The sequence below is a fragment of the Pecten maximus genome, chromosome 15 (genome assembly GCF_902652985.1).
Source record: "Pecten maximus chromosome 15, xPecMax1.1, whole genome shotgun sequence".
In the NCBI taxonomy this organism is placed as follows: Eukaryota; Metazoa; Mollusca; class Bivalvia; order Pectinida; family Pectinidae; genus Pecten; species Pecten maximus.
The window spans coordinates 14,932,650-14,958,855 of NC_047029.1; the positions used below are offsets into that span (position 1 = coordinate 14,932,650).

Below are 26,206 nucleotides of genomic sequence, written 5' to 3' on the forward strand. Positions count from 1 at the left end.
TTAGCTAAAGGCGAAAATTATTTTTGATATTTCTCTGTTACCATGAAACAAATACATGTAGTTAGAAATACAAAGTTTACTGTTTACAAGTTTTCCTGGAATGTACCTAGGAAACAGTCTAATTGTAAGGCTTTTCTATTGGTGATGTTTCGCCTCTGATATTTCCTCTGTTAAAATGTCAACCGTTTAAGATACATGTAGCTACTGAATTCACATTTTCAACAGTGAATTTAACATTTTTCCTCCATATATCATAAAGGATTTCCAGATCATAAGGGAAGAGGGATAACGCCCTGCTTTACGGATAGTATTTTCTTCGTACACATCAGCGACTAAATTTCTCCAATATGTTACATTTTCGCGATATTACCGACATGTTGACGGTATCGTTTACTTCCGGTTCCCTGACAAGTTTCGCTCAACATTTCGAACGTAATTGTTACTTTTAGGAATCTCAGAACATTTTTACTGTAGACTAAATCCTCTCCTCTGCGTAATTGGAAAATCGATATTTTTCTGAATTCCATAACTACCGACTACACGTACGTCATTTCCGATAGGTCCCAATAATCGCGATACACACCAGAAGTTGTCTAATGTTTTGCGTTGCATACGTATGAACTCGTCTTCATGTCAGTTATAGCTGTGTTTCTTGTTTTGGGAATTTCTGTTGATCAAAATGAACCTCAGTTTGCGGAATGGCCTTACTCGTAACCTCTTAATACACAGGATCAAAGCTTGAGCAGCTTGTCAAACTCTAATACCAATAATATAATGCTGTACGAGTTTTCTGTAGCAGGTAATAACATTTTCATTTATCACTTTGACACTTCGGCATTTCAACTTTTTCGTTTCGTTTAGTTTTTGACCTTTGATTTCTCAAAAAATATGTATAACTGAATTCCTAGCGGATGATACGGTTATCAATATATCGTGCTGACTAAAGTCACTGATAGGTCGTATAGAGCATGGCTACTGAAGTTACTACCTCTGCGTCAGGACGGCGCCACACACGCACCAAGGTCATTTTCTGACAAGAGATTAGAGAACACAAGATCTCTCAAGGATCGCATTGTTTGACATTTTAATTGCCACATCACGAGATCTCTCAAGGGGTACCTTGTCTGACATTTTAATTGCCACATCACGAGATCTCTCAAGGAGCACCTTGTCTGACATTTTAATTGCTACATCAGGAGATCTCTCAATGATCGCCTTGTCTGACATTTTAATTGTTACATCAAGAGACCTCTCATTGATCACATTGTTTGACATTTGAATTAATACAACACGAGGTCTCTCACCGACGTCTACGAAGCATATCACGATTAAGATTACAAGTCAGAAAATATAATCTGACGAAATTCTCAGGTTATCTAAATTAGATCCCTGCCAAACATTTGAGATTGAAGTTATTTCCTTAAATGCAATAATTCTTGATTAACCTCAGTTCGCATGTTTAGCACATGATGTTTCTCTGTACTTGACGAGGATATACAAAGAGGTTTTTGATCAAACAGATGACGCTTTACATTATTTAACATCTGGTCGTATTTCCTGCTTCCTGATACTAACAGTGTTTACATTTCCTACTTGATTCGGCAGTCAAGGACTTGCTCCCACTTAAACGATTTTTGGGACTTCGACTTCTGACAAAAACTGATACAAGGTTATTGTCATATCATGACCGCACTGGGGAATATTCGATTGTGTGATATGAAGTCAGATGTGTTTGATAACTGCTGATATGGCTAGTGGTTTCGTTGTCACCCGGCCTATGCCTCATTTTGAGATGATGTCTTACCCGTTTTTACCTAGATTTCCATGTATCGTCGACGAATCAGAAGAGGTCCCTATGAATGTATGTATATTGCTTACATGCTTCCTTTGTCGAGATACATGTATAATTACGGTTTGGTTATTATGATTTTATCATCTGCTGTCTTTTCAATTACATATACAAATAGCAAGGGCTTTACATGTAGTTTTGGTGAATGTCGTAATATCGTAATACTACAGGTACACAGGCAAAATGTCTTCAGGTCAATTCAGGTTAGATTCAGGTCAATTTCAGGTCAATATTTTCAGGTCAAATTTACCTCCATACATTTTGCCTGTGTAGAGCATATAAAACATTATATAAAATGAACAAATTAAAAAAAATGTATGAAATTTTTCACTTCAGTATGTTTGTTGGACTTGCGTACAGAAATATAATCAATATAATGAGCTAATTAAGATGAGAGAGGCGAAATTTGAAATGTGATAAAAACGTGTTGATGACAAGTGTTTAGTAGGTACACGTGTCACATTTACATCAGTACAATAGAGAAATAAAACGCCTTAATTAATATAATTGATAAAAGTTTCGAAAATATTTAGCAATGAATTATTTAATGCTATGAAATCTATTTATCCCGTCGACATTGGATTTATAGGAATTTTATTTCTCCTTAAAATCGACAAAATAATAATTGCGACTTGTTTGATTACATTATAAGTATTTGAAGCAACTTGATGCTGAAAGTTGTTTCATCCCGTTCTATTGATCATTAATGAATCTCCAAGTTGTCGTCACGGGATTCACTTCACTGAAAATGTTTTTGATGATAATGTGAATTGGTAATTATCCGTGCATTCATTGCTACTTGACACGGTTTGGTAATGAATTTCTGACACTTCCGTTATTATATTCCATCAACAACCAGCATTTTCATTAACAATATTCCTTATGGAAATTATTTATGTGATGTTTTTATCAGAGACAAATGAAAAACAGGTTGTTAAAAGCAATGCCATTCAAATACGAAGAGTTCGTGGTCATGGGGGAAAACCTCTGTGGATACTGTTTAGAATATTGAACATGTACATTGCATTTCGTTTATTGACTTTCGAAACCAAATGAAAAATGTCTTAAAAGCAATATACACACCATCACATAACGTGCGTTCATGTATAATTCTATCTCGACATCTAGTATTTCTTGTGCGAAAGAGTAAGGACTCTCGTTTACATTATCTAAATTATGAATTGAAGAAAAAAAGAGAAGAGAATGACAAAATGACGTCACTGTGGTGTTACAAATGTACCAACAATTCCTCTAAAATGGTCCACGTGACGGCCGGACTTCAACGCTAAGATGGTAAAGGTGTTGTGTTAGGATGGTTCTCATCCGACAGAAATGATTTAAAACGTAGTATTACAAACCAAATAGGAAAACATTACGAGTGAGATTACCGCGAGGGTCAGTTTTTAGAGCATTTTCTACTACTCTTTATTGTTTGCAAATAATACAGGAGAGTAAAATCTACAATTTCACACATCACATCTATACAGCTGTATGATCTGACAGAGAGTAATAGACCACAAGCAACGGAACAAGTTCAATATTAATCTTCGTCCATTTTAACAGATAAAACCTACATTAAATCTATGGAGATATTTCATCCTGGCTAACAAATATACATCATGGAAACAACAGATAATACTGTAACATAATCAGTAATTCTAACTCAAAATCTACAAAAAATGAGGACATTATATAACTAAATATAGATTACCATGGGCACCCTTGAAGGAGGAAAAAGACAAGGTGTTTTGACAGTTTGTAACGTTCCCATTCCCAAACATTCCAAACTGGTCTCCTGGGACCACTTCACAGTATGTACTTCATTGAAATCACTACATACATGTAAGTAACCCACAATAACGATTTAGACTGTATCTATAAAGCCTAGTGTCAATTGAAATTAGTAGTAGAACCTTCCTTGGGCTTGCTCCGTGGACAGGGATTTCTCAAGCCTAGTGGAGTGCAAGAGTTTGGCTGACCAGCACGAAACTTGCCGAGTGCTGTCAAGCCAAACTCTACACGAGGATTGAAATATCCCTGTTTACAGAACTGACCCATATATTTGATTTGTTTTTCTCACATAAGAAATAAGAAACAAATGTAAGTTGTTATATTTGCATACAGCATGCTGAAATGTGTTATATATAAGTGTGTTACCACTGTGCCACTCAACCAAACTGATATTCCCCTGCATCACTCCGAAAGAAGTGAACGGTTATGCTTATTATATCCTGTTTATCCTCTTATGTTTACAACATAGCCGTCGCATCAATGCAAGGAAATGTTGACCTGACGCCATTGCAATATCGCCGTGACAACATGCAATTGTTGAGAGCTTGCAAAGAGCACGTGTAGCTTGTCTCAACCCTAGAATTTTGTCTCTACACGGACGAAAAATGATTGACAAGATATCAATTTTCCTCTAATGATATGCCTAAATGAAATAAGAAAAAAGAAATAAATTTAAAACTTCGATAAAAGCGACGTTAAAACTTCACATGACAACTTAAGAAAAGGTACAGACAAATATGTTTTAAGAAGGGAGTATTTCGTCTGATTCATCTCTAAAATACAAGTACCCTTTGGTCAAATCAAAGTTTCTCCAAATGATAACCGTAGTAGTTCCTGTCTAAGAGCATATGTCTGCCCCCGTACTTCCTGTCTCAGACCATATATCTGTCCCCGTAGTTCCTGTCTAAGAGCATATGTCTGCCCCCGTACTTCCTGTCTCAGACCATATATCTGCCCCCGTACTTCCTGTCTCAGACCATATATCTGCCCCCGTAGTTCCTGTCTAAGAGCATATGTCTGCCCCCGTAGTTCCTGTCTAAGAGCATATGTCTGTCCCCGTACTTCCTGTCTCAGACCATATATCTGCCCCCGTACTTCCTGTCTCAGACTATATGTCTGCCCCCGTACTTCCTGTCTCAGACTATATGTCTGCCCCGTACTTCCTGTCTAAGAGCATATGTCTGTCCCTGTAGTTCCTGTCTCAGACCATATATCTGCCCCCGTACTTCCTGTCTAAGAGCATATGTTTGTCCCCGTACTTCCTGTCTCAGACCATATATCTGCCCCGTAGTTCCTGTCTAAGAGCATATGTCTGTCCCCGTACTTCCTGTCTAAGAGCATATATCTGCCCCCGTACTTCCTGTCTCAGACCATATGTCTATCCCCGTACTTCCTGTCTCAGACCATATGTCTGTCCCCGTAGTTCCTGTCTAAGAGCATATGTCTGTCCCCGTACTTCCTGTCTCAGACCATATATCTGCCCCCGTACTTCCTGTCTAAGAGCATATGTGTGTCCCCGTACTTCCTGTCTCAGACCATATGTCTGTCCCCGTAGTTCCTGACTAAGAGCATATGTCTGTCCCCGTACTTCCTGTCTCAGACTATATATCTGCCCCCGTACTTCCTGTCTCAGACCATATGTCTGCCCCGTACTTCCTGTCTCAGACTATATGTCTGCCCCCGTACTTCCTGTCTAAGAGCATATGTCTGTCCCCGTACTTCCTGTCTCAGACTATATGTCTATCCCCGTACTTCCTGTCTAAGAGCATATGTCTGCCACGTAGTTCCTGTCTAAGAGCATATGTCTGCCCCCGTACTTCCTGTCTCAGACCATATATCTGTCCCCGTAGTTCCTGTCTAAGAGCATATGTCTGCCCCGTAGTTCCTGTCTCAGACCATATATCTGCCCCCGTACTTCCTGTCTCAGACCATATATCTGCCCCCGTACTTCCTGTCTCAGACCATATATCTGTCCCCGTAGTTCCTGTCTAAGAGCATATGTCTGCCCCCGTACTTCCTGTCTCAGACCATATATCTGCCCCGTAGTTCCTGTCTCAGACCATATATCTGTCCCCGTACTTCCTGTCTAAGAGTATATGTCTGCCCCCGTACTTCCTGTCTCAGACCATATATCTACCCCCGTACTTCCTGTCTCAGACCATATATCTGCCCCCGTACTTCCTGTCTCAGACCATATATCTGCCCCGTAGTTCCTGTCTCAGACCATATATCTGTCCCCGTAGTTCCTGTCTAAGAGCATATGTCTGCCCCCGTACTTCCTGTCTCAGACCATATATCTGCCCCGTAGTTCCTGTCTCAGACCATATATCTGCCCCCGTACTTCCTGTCTCAGACCATATATCTGCCCCGTAGTTCCTGTCTCAGACCATATATCTGTCGCCGTAGTTCCTGTCTAAGAGCATATGTCTGCCCCCGTACTTCCTGTCTCAGACCATATATCTGCCCCCGTACTTCCTGTCTCAGACCATATATCTGCCCCGTAGTTCCTGTCTCAGACCATATATCTGTCCCCGTAGTTCCTGTCTAAGAACATATGTCTGCCCCCGTACTTCCTGTCTCAGACCATATATCTGCCCCCGTACTTCCTGTCTCAGACCATATGTCTGTCCCCGTAGTTCCTGTCTAAGAGCATATGTCTGCCCCCGTACTTCCTGTCTCAGACCATATATCTGTCCCCGTAGTTCCTGTCTAAGAGCATATGTCTGCCCCCGTACTTCCTGTCTCAGACCATATATCTGCCACCGTACTTCCTGTCTCAGACCATATATCTGCCCCGTAGTTCCTGTCTAAGAGCATATGTCTGCCCCCGTAGTTCCTGTCTAAGAGCATATTCTGTCCCCGTACTTCCTGTCTCAGACCATATATCTGCCCCCGTACTTCCTGTCTAAGAGCATATGTCTGCCCCCGTAGTTCCTGTCTAAGAGCATATGTCTGTCCCCGTACTTCCTGTCTCAGACTATATATCTGCCCCCGTACTTCCTGTCTCAGACCATATGTCTGCCCCGTACTTCCTGTCTCAGACTATATGTCTGCCCCCGTACTTCCTGTCTAAGAGCATATGTCTGTCCCCGTACTTCCTGTCTCAGACTATATGTCTGCCCCCGTACTTCCTGTCTAAGAGCATATGTCTGCCCCGTAGTTCCTGTCTAAGAGCATATGTCTGCCCCCGTACTTCCTGTCTCAGACCATATATCTGTCCCCGTAGTTCCTGTCTAAGAGCATATGTCTGCCCCCGTACTTCCTGTCTCAGACCATATATCTGCCCCGTAGTTCCTGTCCCAGACCATATATCTGTCCCCGTAGTTCCTGTCCCAGACCATATGTCTGCCCCCGTACTTCCTGTCTCAGACCATATATCTGCCCCCGTACTTCCTGTCTAAGAGCATATGTCTGTCCCCGTACTTCCTGTCTCAGACCATATGTCTGCCCCGTACTTCCTGTCTCAGACCATATGTCTGTCCCCGTACTTCCTGTCTAAGAGCATATGTCTGCCCCCGTACTTCCTGTCTAAGAGCCATATATCTGCCCCCGTACTTCCTGTCTAAGAGCCATATGTCTGCCCCCGTACTTCCTGTCTCAGACCATATGTCTATCCCCGTACTTCCTGTCTCAGACCATATATCTGCCCCCGTACTTCCTGTCTAAGAGCATATGTCTGTCCCCGTACTTCCTGTCTCAGACCATATGTCTATCCCCGTACTTCCTGTCTCAGACCATATATCTGCCCCCGTACTTCCTGTCTAAGAGCATATGTCTGTCCCCGTACTTCCTGTCTCAGACCATATGTCTATCCCCGTACTTCCTGTCTAAGAGCATATGTCTGCCCCGTAGTTCCTATCTAAGAGCATATGTCTGCCCCCGTACTTCCTGTCTAAGAGCCATATATCTGCCCCCGTACTTCCTGTCTCAGACCATATGTCTGTCCCCGTACTTCCTGTCTAAGAGCATATGTCTGCCCCGTACTTCCTGTCTAAGACCATATGTCTGCTCCCGTACTTCCTGTCCCAGACTATATGTCTGCCCCCGTACTTCCTGTCTCAGACTATATATCTGCCCCCGTACTTCCTGTCTAAGAGCATATGTCTGTCCCCGTACTTCCTGTCTAAGAGCATATGTCTGTTCCCGTACTTCCTGTCTCAGACCATATGTCTGCCCCCGTACTTCCTGTCTCAGACCATATGTCTGCCCCCGTACTTCCTGTCACAGACTATATATCTGCCCCCGTACTTCCTGTCTAAGAGCATATGTCTGTCCCCGTACTTCCTGTCTAAGAGCATATGTCTACCCAGATACTTCCCGTCTAAGACCATATGTCTGCCCCCGTACTTCCTGTCTCAGACAATATGTCTGCCCCGTACTTCCTGTCTCAGACCATATGTCTACCCCGATACTTCCCGTCTAAGAGCATATGTCTGTCCCCGTACTTCCTGTCTAAGAGCATATGTCTGCCCCGTACTTCCTGTTTCAGACCATATGTCTGCCCCCGTACTTCCTGTCTCAGACCATATGTCTGCCCCGTACTTCCTGTCCCAGACCATATATCTGCCCCCGTACTTCCTGTCTAAGAGCATATGTCTGCCCCGATACTTCCCGTCTAAGACCATATGTCTACCCCCGTACTTCCTGTCTCAGACCATATGTCTGTCCCCGTACTTCCTGTCTCAGACCATATATCCGCGACATCTCCGACTAATCTAATAACCTAGACTACTTCTTCACTTGGTAATTTAGAACCCTACGACCACCGGTCTCTCACCTTGTGTGAGTTGCCTGTGGACAAGCCTAATCTGAACTTTATCGTTCATGGAAATTGAAATTTCCGAGTTCCTAGTTCCGTTTTACTGAAACGGAACGCTTAATTCGGAATCAACTTCAGGCTCCAAAAAGTTCCCGATTACCGTAAGATAAATAACCCCAACAGTTCCCGATTACCGTCAGACAGAATTACCCCAACAGTTCTCGATTACCGTAATACAGAATAACCCCAACAGTTCCTGATTACCGTTATACAGAATAACCCCAACAGTTCCCGATTACCGTCAGACAGAATAACCCTAACGGTTCCCGATTACCGTCAGACAGAATTACCCCAACAGTTCTCGATTACCGTAATACAGAATAACCCCAACAGTTCCTGATTACCGTAATACATAATAACCCCAACAGTTCCCGTTTACCGTAATACAGAATAACCCCAACAGTTCCCGTTTACCGTAATACATAATAACCCCAACAGTTCCCGTTTACCGTAATACAGAATAACCCCAACAGTTCCCGATTACCGTAATACAGAATAATCCCAATAGTTCCCGATTACCGTAATACAGAATAACCCCAACAGTTCCCGATTACCGTAATACATAACCCCAACAGTTCCCGATTACCGTAATACAGAATAATCCCAATAGTTCCCGATTACCGTAATACAGAATAACCCCAACAGTTCCCGATTACCCTAATACATAATAACCCTAACAGTTCCCGATTACCGTAATACAGAATAACCCCAACAGTTCCCGATTACCGTAATACAGAATAACCCCAACAGTTCCCGATTACCGTAATACAGAATAACCCCAACAGTTCCCGATTACCGTAATACATAATAACCCAAACAGTTCCCGATTACCGTAATACAGAGTAACCCCAACAGTTCCCGATTACCGTAATACAGAATAACCCCAACAGTTCCCGATTACCGTAATACAGAATAATCCCAATAGTTCCCGATTACCGTAATACATAATAACCCTAACAGTTCCCGATTACCGTAATACAGAATAACCCTAACAGTTACCGATTACCGTAATACATAATAACCCTAACAGTTCCCGATTACCGTAATACAGAATAACCCTAACAGTTCCCGATTACCGTAATACAGAATAACCCCAACAGTTGCCGTTTACCGTAATACATAATAACCCCAACAGTTCCCGATTACCGTCAGACAGAATAACTCTAACAGTTCCCGATTACCGTAATACATACATAACCCAAACAGTTCCCGTTTACCGTAATACATAATAACCCCAACAGCTCCCGATTACCGTAATACAGAATAACCATAACAGTTCCCGATTACCGTAATACACAATAACCCCAACAGTTCCCGATTACCGTAATACAGAATAAACCAAACAGTTCCCGATTACCGTAATACAGAATAACCCAAACAGTTCCCGATTACCGTAATACAGAATAACCCAAACAGTTCCCGATTACCGTAATACATAATAACCCAAACAGTTCCCGATTACCGTAATACATAATAACCCCAACAGTTCCCGATTACCGTATTACAGAATAACCCTAACAGTTCCCGATTACCGTAATACATAATAACCCTAACAGTTCCCGATTACCGTATTACAGAATAACCCCAACAGTTCCCGATTACCGTAATACATAATAACCCCAACAGTTCCCGATTACCGTAATACATACATAACCCCAACAGTTCCCGATTACCGTAATACATAATAACCCCAACAGTTCCCGATTACCGTAATACAGAATAACCCAAACAGTTCCCGATTACCGTAATACAGAATAACCCCAACAGTTCCCGATTACCGTAATACATAATAACCCAAACAGTTCCCGATTACCGTAATACATAATAACCCCAACAGTTCCCGATTACCCTAATACATAATAACCCTAACAGTTCCCGTTTACCGTAATACAGAATAACCCTAACAGTTCCCGATTACCGTAATACATAATAACCCTAACAGTTCCCGATTACCGTATTACAGAATAACCCTAACAGTTCCCGATTACCGTAATACATAATAACCCCAACAGTTCCCGATTACCGTAATACATAATAACCCCAACAGTTCCCGATTACCGTAATACAGAATAACCCTAACAGTTCCCGATTACCGTAATACAGAATAACCTTAACAGTTCCCGATTACCGTAATACAGAATAACCTTAACAGTTCCCGATTACCGTAATACAGAATAACCCCAACAGTTCCCGATTACCGTATTACAGAATAACCCCAACAGTTCCCGATTACCGTAATACAGAATAACCCCAACAGTTCCCGATTACCGTCAGACAGAATAACCCCAACAGTTCCCGTTTACCGTAATACAGAATAACCCAAACAGTTCCCGATTACCGTAATACATAATAACCCTAACAGTTCCCGATTACCGTATTACAGAATAACCCTAACAGTTACCGATTACCGTAATACATAATAACCCCAACAGTTCCCGATTACCGTAATACATAATAACCCCAACAGTTCCCGATTACCGTAATACAGAATAACCCTAACAGTTCCCGATTACCGTAATACAGAATAACCTTAACAGTTCCCGATTACCGTAATACAGAATAACCTTAACAGTTCCCGATTACCGTAATACAGAATAACCCTAACAGTTCTCGATTACCGTATTACAGAATAACCCCAACAGTTCCCGATTACCGTATTACAGAATAACCCCAACAGTTCCCGATTAACGTAATACAGAATAACCCCAACAGTTCCCGATTACCGTCAGACAGAATAACCCCAACAGTTCCCGTTTACCGTAATACAGAATAACCCAAACAGTTCCCGATTACCGTAATACAGAATAACCCTAACAGTTCCCGATTACCGTAATACAGAATAACCCCAATAGTTCCCGATTACCGTAATACAGAATAACCCCAATAGTTCCCGATTACCGTAATACATAATAACCCTTACAGTTCCCGATTACCGTAATACAGAATAACCCCAACAGTTCCCGATTACCGTAATACATAATAACCCTAACAGTTCCCGATTACCGTAATACAGAATAACCCCAACAGTTCCCGATTGCCGTAATACATAATAACCCTTACAGTTCCCGATTACCGTAATACAGAATAACCCCAACAGTTCCCGATTACCGTAATACAGAATAACCCTAACAGTTCCCGATTACCGTAATACAGAATAACCCCAACAGTTCCCGATTACCGTAATACAGAATAACCCCAACAGTTCCCGATTACCGTCAGACAGAATAACCCCAACAGTTCCCGTTTACCGTAATACAGAATAACCCAAACAGTTCCCGATTACCGTAATACAGAATAACCCCAACAGTTCCCGATTACCGTAATACAGAATAACCCCAATAGTTCCCGATTACCGTAATACAGAATAACCCCAATAGTTCCCGATTACCGTAATACATAATAACCCTTACAAGTCCCGATTACCGTAATACAGAATAACCCCAACAGTTCCCGATTACCGTAATACATAATAACCCTAACAGTTCACGATTACCGTAATGCAGAATAACCCCAACAGTTCCCGATTACCGTAATACATAATAACCCTTACAGTTCCCGATTACCGTAATACAGAATAACCCCAACAGTTCCCGATTACCGTAATACACAATAACCCTAACAGTTCCCGATTACCGTAATACAGAATAACCCTAACAGTTCCCGATTACCTTAATACATAATAACCCTTACAGTTCCCGATTACCGTAATACAGAATAACCCTAACAGTTCCCGATTACCTTAATACATAATAACCGTTACAGTTCCCGATTACCGTAATACAGAATAACCCCAACAGTTTCCGATTACCGTAATACAGAATAACCCTAACAGTTCCCGATTACCGTAATACAGAATAAACCAACAGTTCCCGTTTACCGTAATACAGAATAACCCCAACAGTTCCCGATTACCGTATTACAGAATAACCCCAACAGTTCCCGATTACCGTAATACATAATAACCCCAACAGTTCCCGATTACCGTAATACATAATAACCCTAAAAGTTCCTGATTACCGTAATACAGAATAACCCTAACAGTTCCCGATTACCGTAATACAGAATAACCCCAACAGTTCCCGATTACCGTAATACAGAATTACCCCAACAGTTCCCGATTAAGGGTCCCTTGTTGTATCCGTTCAGTTTTGAGCCTGAATAAGTGGAAAACAAAATAGCCGACAGGAGGTCATCTTGGATTTTCACAGCTGATTTGTTATCAATATTTCTAAGAAATTCTTCAAAATTGCGGACGCTAAAATCCCTCTGTGGGTATTGCCTACCTTCAAAATAGAGCAAATTATTTTCTCAAATCTCCTTATTTTCGTCTGTTTGTCCCTACTACCATTTTCTTTTACAATACAGATTTTTGTATACAATACAGATTATTTTTTATACAATATAGATTTTTTTTTTTATACAATACAGATTTTTTTTAATATATATCAAGTATTTGCCTTGTTGAAGTTAGACGTACATGTACATGTAAAATCATCTCAGGTAAAAGTAGATTTCGATTGATTCCACGAGGAAAAGGGATATTTGAAAAGCTCTTTACACATGTCAGACACTCTAACTAGTATATTCAGATCCGTGCTGAATTTAAACTGTATAGCATTGTTAGACCTGCTATCCCTTAAAATGTATTATCTTATATAAGATATATTATCATGATGATATGCCGAATCACAATTCAACATAAAATTATAAATCAACTCATTCCATTATAATAATTATTCACAACGAAAACATTTTTTTCTTCAAGTATGTATGTTGGTTTTTCACGACACACAATATGCATGAAACTTGCAGAAAAAGTAATCTGACACTTTCTCAATTAAACTGAGCGCCTTTATCATCTAATGTTAGATGTACATGTAGTGAATAAGTAAAAAGCGAAAATCAGAGATAATATCTTATTTACAAATGTAAATTTCTCACTTAAATATGATGTAAAATTTGGGCATAGTAACGTTTAATTTTTTTATCTTGGGGTCTGATCTAGCCCACCATCCTCCCTTTGGTGTCCTTCCTATAAAGGACTGCGCACAACCGGAAACCAGCGTGAAGTCTGGCTGCTACATTTTCTCCTTCTCCTGTTACATATGCGCATAGAGTTACAAACCAGACAGTTGGTAAGATGCAGAAATGAATTAATATTTTCAAGGAAATTGTTTGCTTTCAAACGTAAAGTGAACGTTACTATAGGTATGCTAAGGAATGTTATTGAATTAAATGAAACATAGCTTTCTGAACGCAGATAGATACAGAAATCTATGGAAACGTTTTAGGGCCTCTACTTGTTGTGATATATGTCACTTTCTCGACATAATTTATGTCGATTTGTTCACTTCTAACAAGACATGTCGTCATTGAGATGTCGACATGTTAAAATAACATCACAATTTGTCGTAATATTTAAGTCGCGAAACAAAAATATCAAGATGCATCAAGTCGATTTAGTTATGATGTCGATATATAAAAGTCGACTTTTTCGTAACAACACAACTTACCGTCGTATTTAAGTCGTATAAACAAATTAAAATGTTGAAATGTGTTGCGACTTGACACATGTTGTCCTGAAGACAAATATAGCCATTTTAAAAGTTGCTGATTTTTTTCAGAGTCTAGTAAACGATTAATTTAACTTAGAAGTCTAAAACATGACTTTGAAGTGTTTAATTCAGTCATATTTTATTTAATGATTGCAAAGTTTTATCGGAAATACTGAAAAAAACTTAGACTTGGTTATCGTTACTGAAAGTTAATTATTTGCAAAAAAAATGTCCTTAACATTGTCTTGTCTTAGTAATAGATTACATCAGGGTTTATAAAATTAAATGCAAAAAACCTCTTTATCCCTTTTATTTTCTACAAATGATATTATTAAACTTCATCATTTTTACAAATATCTAATTAATTTTTCTTTACAATTGTCATCAAAGTTAAATAACTACTTTTTAAACATTTTTGGCAGATAAGGTGACAGTTTATTTTCAGTTTTCCATTATGTTACTTTTTAGCCCACCATCATCAGATGGTGGGCTGTTCAAATCGCCCTGCGTCCATGGTCCCTCTGTCCGTCCTTCCGTCCGTAAACAATTCATGTTATCGCTATTTCTCAGAAAGTACTGAAGGTATCTTTCTCAAATTTCATGTGTTGGTTCCCCTTGGTCCCTAGTTGTGCATATTCTATTTTGGGACCGATCAAAATTCAAGATGGCCGACAGGCAGCCATCTTGGATCTTGACAATTGAAGTTTGTTACTGCTGTTTCTCAGAAAGTACCAAAGGGATCTTGCTCAAATTTCATGTGTAGGTTCTCCATGGTCCCTAGTTGTGCATGGTTGATTTTGGGACCGATCAGAATTCAAGATAGCTGACAGGTAGCCATCTTGAATTTTGAAAGTTGAAGTTTGTTACCGCTATTTCTCAGAATGTACTGGAGGGATATTTCTCAAATTCCATGTGTTGGTTCCCCTTGGTCCCTAGTTTTGCTTATTATATTTTGGGATAGATCAGAATTCAAGATAGCCGACGGGTACCCATCTTGGATTTTGACCATTGTAGTTTGTTACCGCTATATCTGAGGCAGTGCTGAAGGGATCTTTCTCAAGTTTCATGTGTAGATTCCCCTTGGTTCCTAGTTGTGCATATTCCACTTTGGGACCAATCGGAATTCAAGACGGCCGACAGGCAGCCATCTTGGATTTTGACAATCGAAGTTTGTTACCGCTATTTCTCAGAAAGTACTGAAGGGATCTTTCTCAAATTTCATGTGTAGGTTCCCCATGGTCCCTAGTTGTGCATGGTCGATTATGGGACTGATTGTAATTCAAGATGGCGGACAGGCAGTTTTGAATTTTGATAGTTGAAGTATGTTATCGCTATTTCTTAGAAGGTACTGAAGGGATCTTTCTCAAATTTCATGTGTATTGTTTCCTCTTGGATTTTGACAATGGAAGTATTGTAAGCCTGTTCTGAAAGAAGGGAAAAGAAGAGAAAAGATCAGTCTTTCATTTGACTGACATAGATCATTTAATGGGCGGCGTCAAGATCCCTCTGGGATCTCTTGTTTTACCTGTTATGTTACCATAAAATAAAATTTCTTAAGAAAAATGTTATTCAAGCTTCATTATTCCTACAAATATCTTAATTTCATTTACTTTGCAATTATCTTCAAAGTAAAACAAAATACTTTTTTAACAGTTTTTGTTGATAAGGTGACGATTTATCTTTGATTTCCATTGTGTTACGTAACATAACGGAAGATTAACACAACAGAATTATTTCACAAAAAATCACTTATTTTCCTAAATGCCATGAGTTTGCTCCAAGTTGAATGTCTCAATTTTCAGAGTTTACCAAAGGTATTATACAGCTATAAAGCAATCATTCAACGATCTCTCGGTGATTAATCAATCGTTGTAACACAAAAGGAAATCAAAATTTGTTTGTTAGGACGTCTTTGGTATAAGATGTGACCAGATTCCATATCTTTGAAATTCACTTCCATTCAACTCATATTTCATCAACAGGAAGGGGGTCTTATTACAATGCACTATGGGAGATGGTTTTACAGTAAGAAATGAGTTTACACATTAACCAAAATTGATGAGTTAACATAACGGAAAATAAAAATAGGGACAAGCACATATGAACCTAAAAAAATCGTCTTCTTTTTTTTCCCCATTAATTTTCTATTATAAAATGACATTTGTACATATAAGTGGGGGTAAAATATATTTTTCTGTTGTGAAATAACATATATTTTTGTTTGAAAATCTATTTTTCAATTTTTTAAAATCTTATGGGAAAAAAATATGTCACAAATAATGCATGAGGATATACAGGTGTTATTTTATTTTGTATGTTGAAAAAATATGAGTATTTCCATATTTTTAAATAAAAAATGACTTAGAAGAGCCAGGACAGGAATTTGGACAAATTCTGATAATGGCTCATATACATTTTGTAAATAAGCTTATGGATTCCAGACGGCGGTCCAAAATGCTAACGACTGAATTTTTGAACGGATTCTGACCAAACTTCATATATGGGTCCAGCATTGGAATACCTTGAACGAGTTCGTGTTTCAGGGTGCCAAGGTCAAGGTCAAGGTCACCATTACTATTTATAGAAAATCTTTGTCAGCGCTCTTGCGACTTCATTTTTGAATGGATTCTGAACAAACTTCATATATGGGTCCAGCATTGGAATACCTTGAACGAGTTTGTGTTTCAGGGTGCCAAGGTCAAGGTCACCATTACTATTTATAGAAAATCTTTGTCAGCGCTCTTTAGACTTCATTTTTGAACGGATTCTGAACAAACTTCATATATGGGTCCAGCATTGGAATACCTTGAACGAGTTCGTGTTTCAGGGTACCAAGGTCAAGGTCACCATTACTATTTATAGAACATCTTTGTGAGCGCTATTACGACTTCATTTTCGAATGGATCATGACCAAACTTCGTACATTTATTTATAATAATTTATTTATATTGGCAATGAGCACATGCTTGATAATAACTCCTTCCATTTCTATTGAAGATCAGTGTAAATGACAACTGATATTATTTTAATGTCCAATAACCCCACCCACCATTTTGCGTCAAGAGTTCATGTGATAGCATGCGAGGGGAATTGTATCGCTTGCGATGCCTTGTTTACATGTATTTTTTGTTTAAGCGTAACATATAACTACCGGTAGTTTAAACAAGCAACGCTGTAAAACTACAGTATAACAGACCATGCCATTAGTGTCAAGCCAAGATCCTCTTTGTAAATTCATTATATGATTAATGCATTTTTTTATTTGTTAGTACAGTAACTTAGAAACTAGTTGTTGTAATTATTTTCTTTAAGGTTAAAGTTCCAGTAAAATTTTTATTACGAATATTGTCACAAGTTCCTGTATTTTTTATGATTCCAAATGTCTGCTTCCCGATTTTTAAAATAAGAAGTTGAAACTGCCACAAAGTTGGATTCTGATGATATCAACTGAGAGTTGAAACTTGCATATGTGCCGTTTTTTTTATTCAGAAAATCTTTGCAAAGTTACTGGGAGGAAAGAACTGAGGTTACTGTTGAATTTAATTGTGTTTTGATTAAACATATCAATACAATTGGAAAGAGACTAACTTTGTTTTATTTTTTACTTTTACCTGGAATCCTTTTTACTTGTACATGTACATCTGACAGGAATCGATGGAGGAAATAAAGGAAATGAATGAATAACAAATCACAAATCCATCACATTTACCATGTAAAGATTGTTTGGACAGTAAAAGCACTGTATTAAACTATGCAGTCGAGCAGCACACCGAAATTCAGTGCTTGTAAAAATAAAACTTTATGATATTCATTTCCTTCGAGCTCTTCCATTTTTTCATGCATGTTTGCTCCTTGATTTCTTGCATGTATTTTTGTTTGAGAGTAATGTATAACTGGTTTATACAAATAAAGCTGTAAAACTATGATGTTTGTGTGTTATGCTTTATAGTTCCCTGATGCAAAGTAAATATCAATATAACTTTAGTTTATTCCCACTTAATTGAAATGAACATACACATGTAGCTAGATTCGACCAAGAATCAAACAGAATTATTCCATTACGAACATATGATTTAGGTATGTTTCACAAGTCAGGTTCTTTTATGTATGTTTTCTCTTCGTGTTACCTTTTTGACGAATCCTAAATTTGAGTACAAATCAGACTTTGATTGAATGTCAAAATGTAGGTCTATAGGTGACCTGGTTTTGGTCCACGACTCATCGTCTCTGCTAGATGGACTAACAAACCAATCATGAAGTTCCAGTACCATATAATAAAAATAGAATCAGGGCAGCGTTTGGAGATTAAAAGAATATTAATGATTCTTTAAATTGTGTATAATTGTAGATTTGCTGTCATGACGTTTATAGTTACATAATAAATGAAAGCATCAAACTCTCATATGTAGTACAGCAGATAACTGTGGTATTAATTGGATTTTCACCTATTAATACAGATATCTGTATTTAAAATAAAGATATCATTATTGATTTAAAAAATAAAGATATCTTTAATTTAAAAAGAGATATCTGAATTGAATCAGAGATATCTATATTTAAAATACAGATATATCTGTTTAAACACAAAGTAGATATCTTTAAATATTCAAATACAGATATCTCTAATTTATTTAAAGATATCTTTATTTCAATAAGAGATATCTGCATTCCATTGAAAATAAAGATATCTTAAATTCAAATACAGATATCTCTGATTTAAATACATATATCTCTAATTTGAATACAGATATCTCTAATTCAATTAAAGCTATCTCAATTTCAAATACAGATATATCTAATTGTTGTAGAAATACCGATTTTTCTATTTGAATTAAAGATATATTTATTTTCAGTAGAAATTGAGATATCTGTATTTAACTTACATTTAACATACAGTGAAACCTCGTTAACTCGAAGTCGATGGGACCGTGATACAACTTCGAGTTATCGAGTATTCGAGTAAAGTGTAGCTGAATTTATAGCATTTAGTTAGTTATTTCTATTAGTCAGATATTTCTATTCCGCCATCTTCATTTCATAACATCGCGTAATTGTTTCCAATGTCACGTCATTGTTCTTGACAGCACGTCATTGACTCTGTCACAACGTCACAAAGGTTCATATGTAACTAGTTACAAATACGAAAAATATTAAACGGGCGAATTCACTGGATAACAGCCAAGTTGTGGGATAATATGAATTATCCAATATATCGAATGCAGAGATGAAATCAGCAATTAAAACATGTACCGCAAGTAAGTAGTAATTTTTTGGATATATACATGATAAATGATCTTCTGTTTGGATAATTCTTCCCCGTTAAGAAGATTCACACAAAAAGTTGCCCAAACAAACTTTTTCATATAATTCACCCCTATTTTCACATTTGAATGGCAGACATCTTCAAAAATATCGAAAGTAGTTTTGTCATCTTATTTTATAAACTTTACATTTTAATGGTCTGAAAGTGCTTCCTGGATATTTAAGGATTAGCTTGAATATATTTTTATGTTATGGAGATGTAACACAAAAATCAGAGTAAGCGGTTTATGAAAAAGAGTACACTCTGATTTTTGTATTACAGCTTCATAACATAAAAATATGTTCAATTTAATCCTTAGAATTTAATTTACTACACGGAATTCTGTGAAAATTCCAATTTGTTCAGCGAATATATTTTTAAAGAAATCACTGCGCCATATTGTATCAGAAAATGAAAAACGACGTTACAAATGGTGACGTCATTTTTACGTAATGAGATGACAATCTCTCCCAGGGTTCCTTGCGCTATGCCCCATTCACCTCTGTCAACGTCTCACAAAGTACGCCAAATCGCGACGTTATGTATTGTTATGTGCATTATGACGTCACATAACACAGCGGCCGGCGTATGCAAATCGTGACAATTGGCTCACAAATACCCGTCCGCGATATAAAATCCATAACGTTTATGTAAATATTCTAACGGTCTGGTTATTTTCACGAACAATTAGAAATATTTTATAAATGAACCAAACAGAAAGAAGTTAAGAAATGCTTTAAAAATATTATCAATGGTCTGAAATACGTTTTACAAGAATCTTGAAATTCTGGTGAGACGTTGACAGAGGTGAATGTAGCAGAGCGCAATGCACCCTGGGAGAGATTGATGAGATGATAACGTTATTTTTTCAGTCAAAAGAAATGCTTGTTGCAAGGAAAATTGAATTTTATATATACAAAGTTTAATATGATTGAAGGCAAAGCCTTGGAAGAGCGCAGTTACATATGTAATCTTTTAAACTAATTAAAACAGCGTTACTCGGATTAGCATTCGTACTGTCAACTGCAGAACTGATCAAACTGATTGCCTGTATCGAAATTCTCTGGAAATAGTAGCGTCATCTTTGACGTAGACTGGATTACCTGCCTTAGTACCAATTCTCTCCGCTAGGCTGCGCTCATTAATACTAATTTTCGGAGCGAAGCCTAGCGGAGAGAAGAAAAACTACGGCAGGCAATCCAGTCTATCTTTGACGTTGTATTTAATGACGTCACTCATGGCAACAAACAGCGTTATCTCGTATGCGTTTTTGTTTCCGACGCAATTTCAATGCGAAAATAAAAAACAAAAGCAAATTAGTCATACTTTCTTTTTTTTTAATTTAAAGCAAAAGAAATGTGACTAAAATATTTCCATACTCCAATTAAGTTTTTTTAAAAGATAGCAACTTCCGGTGACTTTGGTTTAAGGTTATTTCATCATTAGACTGGATTGCCTGCCGTATTTTTTCTACTCTCCGCTAGGCTTCGCTCCAAAAATACAACTACGCGAAATTCTTTGAAATTAGTATTAATGAGCGCAGTCTAGCGGAGAAAATTGGTACTAATGCAGGTAATCCAGTCTATTTCACCATGAAATACTACTTCCGGTTTTGGACCATTAGACCATCTTTGTCCGTATGTATGGAAAGGGAGGCAACTCTTTTTAGAGGTACCACTTATCAGTCATAGACAGAGCTCCGCTCGCGGCCCTTCGAGCTGCGCTCTTATAAAACTTGGTTTAGTACCCTTACCTCACCATGCTTTAAATTCATTATCAGCGTTATAGATACATAACCTTGCAAATAGTTGTAGATAACTTCTCATAAGGGCCGTTCAAGTAGCACTTAATTCCAGGTACCTACTTTCTAAACACAACTTTAAAGAGCTTTTTTGTTACTGAGAAGACGTCGTTTGAACGAAAAGTGTTCGTGCAGCGGACGACGACGGACAGAGCAAGATGGCTATCTGTCATCCTGAACCTCAGAGTCAGATGACCTTAGTGATAGGTATCAATGTATCATGAAAAAGAAACAAACAATGTTTCCATACAACGTCTATCAATTATTTAATCACGCATACTAAGAAATTGATAATTAATCACATGTAAGTAATCTAACAATCAAAACATTAACACTTAAAGCTATCTAATGAAGTAGAGATTCGAATGCATTATATCTTTTTTTATCTATATGCATCAAAATAAGATCCACACTCAAATCCTGAAAGGTTAGCATGTAGATTGTTCCAATATTATGAACGTAATCATTCTTTATTGAGGTCCATCAGCATCCCTTAGTGTTTGAATACGAGGAATTTCGTCTCTAGCCATTCCAGTTGCAAGTTCAAGAATTTGCAGCAACTCATCTTTACAACCTCGAGACGGATATTCTGTTGTGTATTCACTTGCGATTTCGTCTATGGTCTCCAAATTACAAGGAAGTGGATGAGAGCAATCAGAAGTTTCGTAGATATCAGGTTGATGGTAAAGTACATCTGGGATTCCGTGAGGTATTCGGAGTTGTCGTTGGGCTCTGATTCGGTGAGAGTTCCAGTTCAAGACGAATATATCCAATTGTTCTTGAATGATGGGTAAATAACAAAATCGTATGCATTCAATATGCAGAGGATTTGTTGTATCCAACATGCCGCTATCTCTCATGTCTTGGAATTTATTTCTCCAAAAGTCAGTGAATGTAGTTCTTAAGGTACCCCATAAACGTTCAATTCGTTGGTTACCGCTTGATCTGGCTGTAATGTAACTTCTAATGCCGTCCATTTCATCACCGTGATGCATTCGGAGACTCGTTTGCAAGTCCTTTACTAATACATTCTCGGTACCAGCATCTCCTCTTACAATGTGCGGAACCCTTCCCAGCGTGATGATGAACTTAAGATATAAGTTTGCAATTAATTTTGGATTGTTATTAGAAAATCCAGCTTTTAACCACAATATCTTTCTTGAGAATCCATCTATAGCTCCATGAATAGCAACACCAAACGGTTTAAGCTTATCATATCCATCGATGTGTACGAGGTAGTTAGGACCTTTGCTATAATATAATCTCCGTCTTAAGCAACGTCTTGATCTCAGATACACTCCTTCTACGTCCATGATGCTTAAACATGCTCTTACTGTGTTCTGAGTTACTCTTATCCCATGGACAACATTTAGTAATCTCCACATTGCTTTGTAACCTAAATTGCAAAAACCATCTCGGTGCATATCAATAATTTTCTGTATTATTATTTGTAATGGAACTTCACATGCGTGTCTCCTTAATCCAAGTCTTAATTTCATTCTTTTCAGTGTTGACGTACTTATGAGAACTCCATGAACAAACAAAAGAAAACCGCATATTTCGCGTGAATTATACAAAAGTCCGAAGTAGTATCTGACTAGGTCTTCAACTTGTGCATTATCGCCTGGGTATGGAATAACAGCCTCTGACCGCATTAAACAACACAGAAATATCAGGTACTGAAAATAGAACCACATTATTTTGATATATATAAGCACCTTTATAAGCTTAGTACACATACAGCTATAAATAATGCACGATATACACAAAGAAAACCTCATTTTAAGTTATGGAGATAAGCCTCAAACTGTGTAATATGTGTGAGAATGAACAGTATCCGTCAGGGCCGAGATTTGTTCATTCTCACACATATTTCACAGTTTGAGGCTTATTTCTAACTTAAAACATAGCCATCCTTTGTGTTAATATAGAACACATATACGTTTAATTTAAACCAGAAATGCAGCCTTTTGTTTATTAACTTTCTAAAACAATGCAAACTCTAGAGCAACATACTAGTAATATATGCAGGTGCATTTTGTGCAAGTTAACAAGTTTTGTTCTCATTCAATTTTCCCCTATTTTGCTTTGAAATACAGAAAATGTGACCTTTTGTTTGTTGCTTAATGCGAATACAAGGGGATTATGACGATATTACCTTTTACTTTGTTTTTGTTACTGTGTTATATTAGAGTCACATATAAGACGGTAAAAGGTAACATTTAGAACAGTTACAGGAAAATAATTTTGCATATGTAGATATTTCTTTCTTTTTTTTTAACAAATCAAGAATTTATCGATCTTCAATATAAATAGACAAACAAAAACAATAAAGCTTAGTTATAGTAATTCACTCATATTGTTTTCATCAAATACATTGTATTTTCATTACGTTCATGATAATAAAATCCTTGGCAAACTATGTAAATTACTTGTATCATGCATATACTTATTTGTACTGCATTAACAGTGTTGAACCTACCTTTGATAATTCCATCTTTATTATCAGCGTCGCCAACATCCAGCTATACACTCATGCATGGACATCACCAATGATGACTGTACACGAAGGAAGTTACCAAGTGATTTCACAACAAGACAACATCATGATGTCGACTTCTTTATGTTTCAAAGACAAGTCAATTTGATCATGTCGACATGGTGTTATAACTTTTGTTATACGGGCGACTTTATTAAGTCGTCTTTGTGTCTAGATCGGTACAAGTCGATTTTGCACTAAGTCGTCTGTCGACTTTCGAAACAATTATCGCGATGGTTCATCTCGACATTCTGTGTTCTTTACTGCCAAGTCGAACAAAACATATCGCCAAGTCATGATAAATGCTCGTCATGTCGTTTTATTTAAGTCAATTTAAGTAAGTTTTATCACAACAAAAGAAGGTCCAAATACGTTTCCATAGAAATCTAAGGTACCCGCTGTCTGATCTTCGAAGGAATTAGTAAATGGATGTATTTTTTAATCGGTAGGTTTGTACCACCAACGCTTTAACGAAATCTTTGTCTTATATATCAAGGCTGCTAATCAGTGGTAATAGTAACGTCTCCAAAAAGGCCAAGTATGGTTGTCACCTGAATAAAGCTCCCTAGTAGTTAAGCTTCTGAACTCTGGCCTCTACCTGAGTGTTAATCGTTATTATTCCAATTTTAAGTTGACTCTAGAGCATATGTCATGCTATGTTATGACTACCGGTACAGTTGAAGGCATCATTTTTATCAAATTCAATTCAACTTTACTGGAAATTTTATAACTACAACTGTACTTTGATGTCTAGATATATAAATATATTATCTACACATGTCGTCATGAAAACATTGCACCTTGTCGCAATAATCATCCCAAAACGTCGTGTTATCGTAACGCGACTTCAATACAAGGTAGATCTCAGGTTTTTGGTCTTGATTTCTTTCTTGACAGCCCTTCCCATAGGAAAGCTATTGCTTTGTCCAATGGACCATGGTATGTACGTATGATTATTGACAACATATTGACTTTATGTAAATGTGTTTCAAGCGTGCAAAATAAGTAAGTCAACACAAGTTATCATTCTAAATGCTGTACAAGGCTCGTCGTTTAAAACAGGTCAACTTAACTACCCGGACATCGTTAAATGACGGACTTAAATTGTCTAAACACTTAACTGTATCTCATAATACGGTACTCACCACCCCTCTTTTAATTTCTCTGAATTAAAAGTCGTTTTGGCTCAAAGTTCAAAGAATTATGACTGTAGCTATGGACGGGGTACAGATGGAGGATGAGGGGAGGTGGTAAGCAATAATAAGATGGAGGATGATGGGAGGTGGTAAGCAATAATAAGATGGAGGATGAGGGGAGGTGGTAAGCAATACTAAGATGGAGGATGAGGGGAGGTGGTAAGCAATACTAAGATGGAGGATGAGGGGAGGTGGTAAGCAATAATAAGATGGAGGATGAGGGGAGGTGGTAAGCAATAATTAGATGGAGGATGAGGGGAGGTGGTAAGCAATGATAAGATGGAGGATGAGGGGAGGTGGTAAGCAATAATAAGATGGAGGATGAGGGGAGGTGGTAAGCAATACTAAGATGGAGGATGAGGGGAGGTGGTAAGCAATAATAAGATGGAGGATGAGGGGAGGTGGTAAGCAATAATAAGATGGAGGATGAGGGGAGGTGGTAAGCAATACTAAGATGGAGGATGAGGGGAGGTGGTAAGCAATAATAAGATGGAGGATGAGGGGAGGTGGTAAGCAATACTAAGATGGAGGATGAGGGGAGGTGGTAAGCAATACTAAGATGGAGGATGAGGGGAGGTGGTAAGCAATAATAAGATGGAGGATGAGGGGAGGTGGTAAGCAATAATTAGATGGAGGATGAGGGGAGGTGGTAAGCAATGATAAGATGGAGGATGAGGGGAGTTGGTAAGCAATAATAAGATGGAGGATGAGGGGAGGTGGTAAGCAATACTAAGATGGAGGATGAGGGGAGGTGGTAAGCAATAATAAGATGATGGAGGATGAGGGGAGGTGGTAAGCAATACTAAGATGGAGGATGAGGGGAGGTGGTAAGCAATAATAAGATGGAGGATGAGGGGAGGTGGTAAGCAATACTAAGATGGAGGATGAGGGGAGGTGGTAAGCAATACTAAGATGGAGGATGAGGGGAGGTGGTAAGCAATAATAAGATGGAGGATGAGGGGAGGTGGTAAGCAATAATAAGATGGAGGATGAGGGGAGGTGGTAAGCAATACTAAGATGGAGGATGAGGGGAGGTGGTAAGCAATACTAAGATGATGGAGGATGAGGGGAGGTGGTAAGCAATACTAAGATGGAGGATGAGGGGAGGTGGTAAGCATTGATAAGATGGAGGATGAGGGGAGGTGGTAAGCAATAATTAGATGATGGAGGATGAGGGGAGGTGGTAAGCAATAATTAGATGGAGGATGAGGGGAGGTGGTAAGCAATAATAAGATGATGGAGGATGAGGGCAGGTGGTAAGCAATAATAAGATGGAGGATGAGGGGAGGTGGTAAGCAATACTAAGATGATGGAGGATGAGGGGAGGTGGTAAGCAATAATAAGATGATGGAGG

General features: G+C 38.3%; 2 protein-coding genes across 2 annotated transcripts in view; both read right to left on the reverse strand.

Moving 5' to 3' along the window:
- LOC117344229 overlaps positions 1-26,206 on the reverse strand; it is a 126,397-nt gene that overhangs the window by 94,278 nt on the left and 5,913 nt on the right. The gene's annotated exons all lie outside the window — the stretch shown is intronic.
- On the reverse strand, positions 21,359-23,709 carry LOC117344231. Its single transcript, XM_033906907.1, has 2 exons — positions 23,600-23,709; positions 21,359-22,796 (listed from the first exon to the last, which is right to left on the reverse strand). The coding sequence occupies exons 1-2, from the start codon at positions 23,636-23,638 to the stop codon at positions 21,588-21,590; spliced, it is 1,248 nt and encodes a 415-aa protein (XP_033762798.1). The 5' UTR covers positions 23,639-23,709; the 3' UTR covers positions 21,359-21,587.

Bases quoted from the DNA above. Each gene is read 5' to 3' on its own strand.
- LOC117344231 (XM_033906907.1), bottom strand. From the start codon at position 23,638: ATGTTGGCGACGCTGATAATAAAGATGGAATTATCAAAG. The intron at 22,797-23,599 runs GTAGGTTCAACA...TTCTATTTTCAG, and splicing joins TAAAGATGGAATTATCAAAG to TACCTGATATTTCTGTGTTG.